Genomic DNA, 1,407 nt, shown 5'->3' on the forward strand with positions numbered 1-1,407 from the left:
TGTGTGTGTGTGTGTGTGTGAGAGTGTGAGTGTGAGTGTGAGTGTGTGTGACCGTGAGTGTGTGTGAGACCGAGAGTGAGTGTGAGTGAGTGTGATTGTGTGTGTGTGTGATTTTTGTCTGTATTATTTTTTAATTATTATATAGGTTTATATTATATAGGCTTGTTTGTTTTTGTTTTGCACTATGGTCTGTTTTTCTGAAGATTTATTTCCAACATCAATGAATGATTTAATATACACAGAGCTGGGTGCATTGCTTAATTGTAGTCCGTTATTGATTACGACTACTTTTGAGAATTCTTTTAGATTACTTTTCAGCAAACTCGTTTTAAACTTACATTAAACGTACCGTATTGATATAAAAAAGCAAAGAGAAAGAAAACATTCTTTTTTTTTATATATATCAACATCATAAAATGCATTAAACGTTACTTTGCACCAGGGTTTCCCAAACCGGGCTTAATGTAAGAAGTGCAGTGGGTTTGATAAAAAGCTAATAATTAATTAAAACATAAAAATATACAATAAAACTCATTTAAACCGTTGAACACTAAAAATAGACACATTTGTTTACCTACATGTCAGTGTTATTAAATTATTTGAATTATTACCTTCCTCAGAGATATTTCAAGGACGTATTTTATTTTAAGGGGTTTGACTGACAAAAACGTTTGCGTTTACGTTAATAAACATGAAAACAACATGCCCAAAGTCTTCCATTATGAATAATTTACTGCCATTGTGTGAATAGTATGTAATCATGTAATCCATAAAAAAGTAACTGTAATCGGATTGAGCATTTTAAAATGTAATGTGTAAATGTAATCTGATTATGTAATCCAATCAGTTGCTACCCAGCACTGCATATCTATGAATTATTTATTTTTTGAGTGTTAAAATAATGTCTTGTATGCCAGCTTTAGATGCAGTGTTTGTAGGTTGTCTGTATGGTGTGCTGTGGTTCTGCGTGTGTCCAGCAGAGGGCAGTCTCAGCTCATCTCTGTGGTCTCTCTGCAGCCGCTGAAGGAGGTGGTGCCGCGGGTGGAGAAGGGCTATAGGATGGAGGCTCCTGACGGCTGTCCTGCCGCCGTCTATGACCTGATGAAGCAGTGCTGGACGCTGGACCCCGCAGGACGACCCTCGTTCCGTCTGCTGTGCGAGAAGCTGCAGCACATCAGAGCCAAAGAGCTGCACCTGTGAGGACGATCCAGACCCTCTGCATCACAAACCAAACCTCTTACTGTGGCTCCACACACTCTTTGTGTACTTGAAAGTGGACTGTTGATCTGGACGCTCTCTCGTGATCCGTGACATGAGAGGAGGAACACACTGACGCGTGAGTGAGTGAGTGAGTGAGTGAGTGAGTGAGTGTGTGTGTGTGTGTGTGTGTGCGGGTGTATATGTGCG

The 1,407-nt window shown here is 39.7% G+C and overlaps 1 protein-coding gene across 1 annotated transcript in view; it reads left to right on the forward strand.

Annotated features, from left to right (window-relative positions):
- The window catches only part of LOC107681020 (tyrosine-protein kinase CSK-like), a 40,322-nt gene extending 38,930 nt beyond the window's left edge, over positions 1-1,392 (forward strand). The window contains exon 13 of the mRNA XM_016477135.1: positions 1,018-1,392. Within this exon, the coding sequence (XP_016332621.1) occupies positions 1,018-1,200 (183 nt within the window). The 3' untranslated portion in view covers positions 1,201-1,392. The remainder of the gene's footprint in view (positions 1-1,017) is intronic.
- Positions 1,393-1,407: the final 15 nt, after the last annotated feature.

The sequence above is a fragment of the Sinocyclocheilus anshuiensis genome, unplaced genomic scaffold (genome assembly GCF_001515605.1).
Source record: "Sinocyclocheilus anshuiensis isolate Anshui unplaced genomic scaffold, SAMN03320099.WGS_v1.1 scaffold1182, whole genome shotgun sequence".
Taxonomy (NCBI): domain Eukaryota; kingdom Metazoa; phylum Chordata; class Actinopteri; order Cypriniformes; family Cyprinidae; genus Sinocyclocheilus; species Sinocyclocheilus anshuiensis.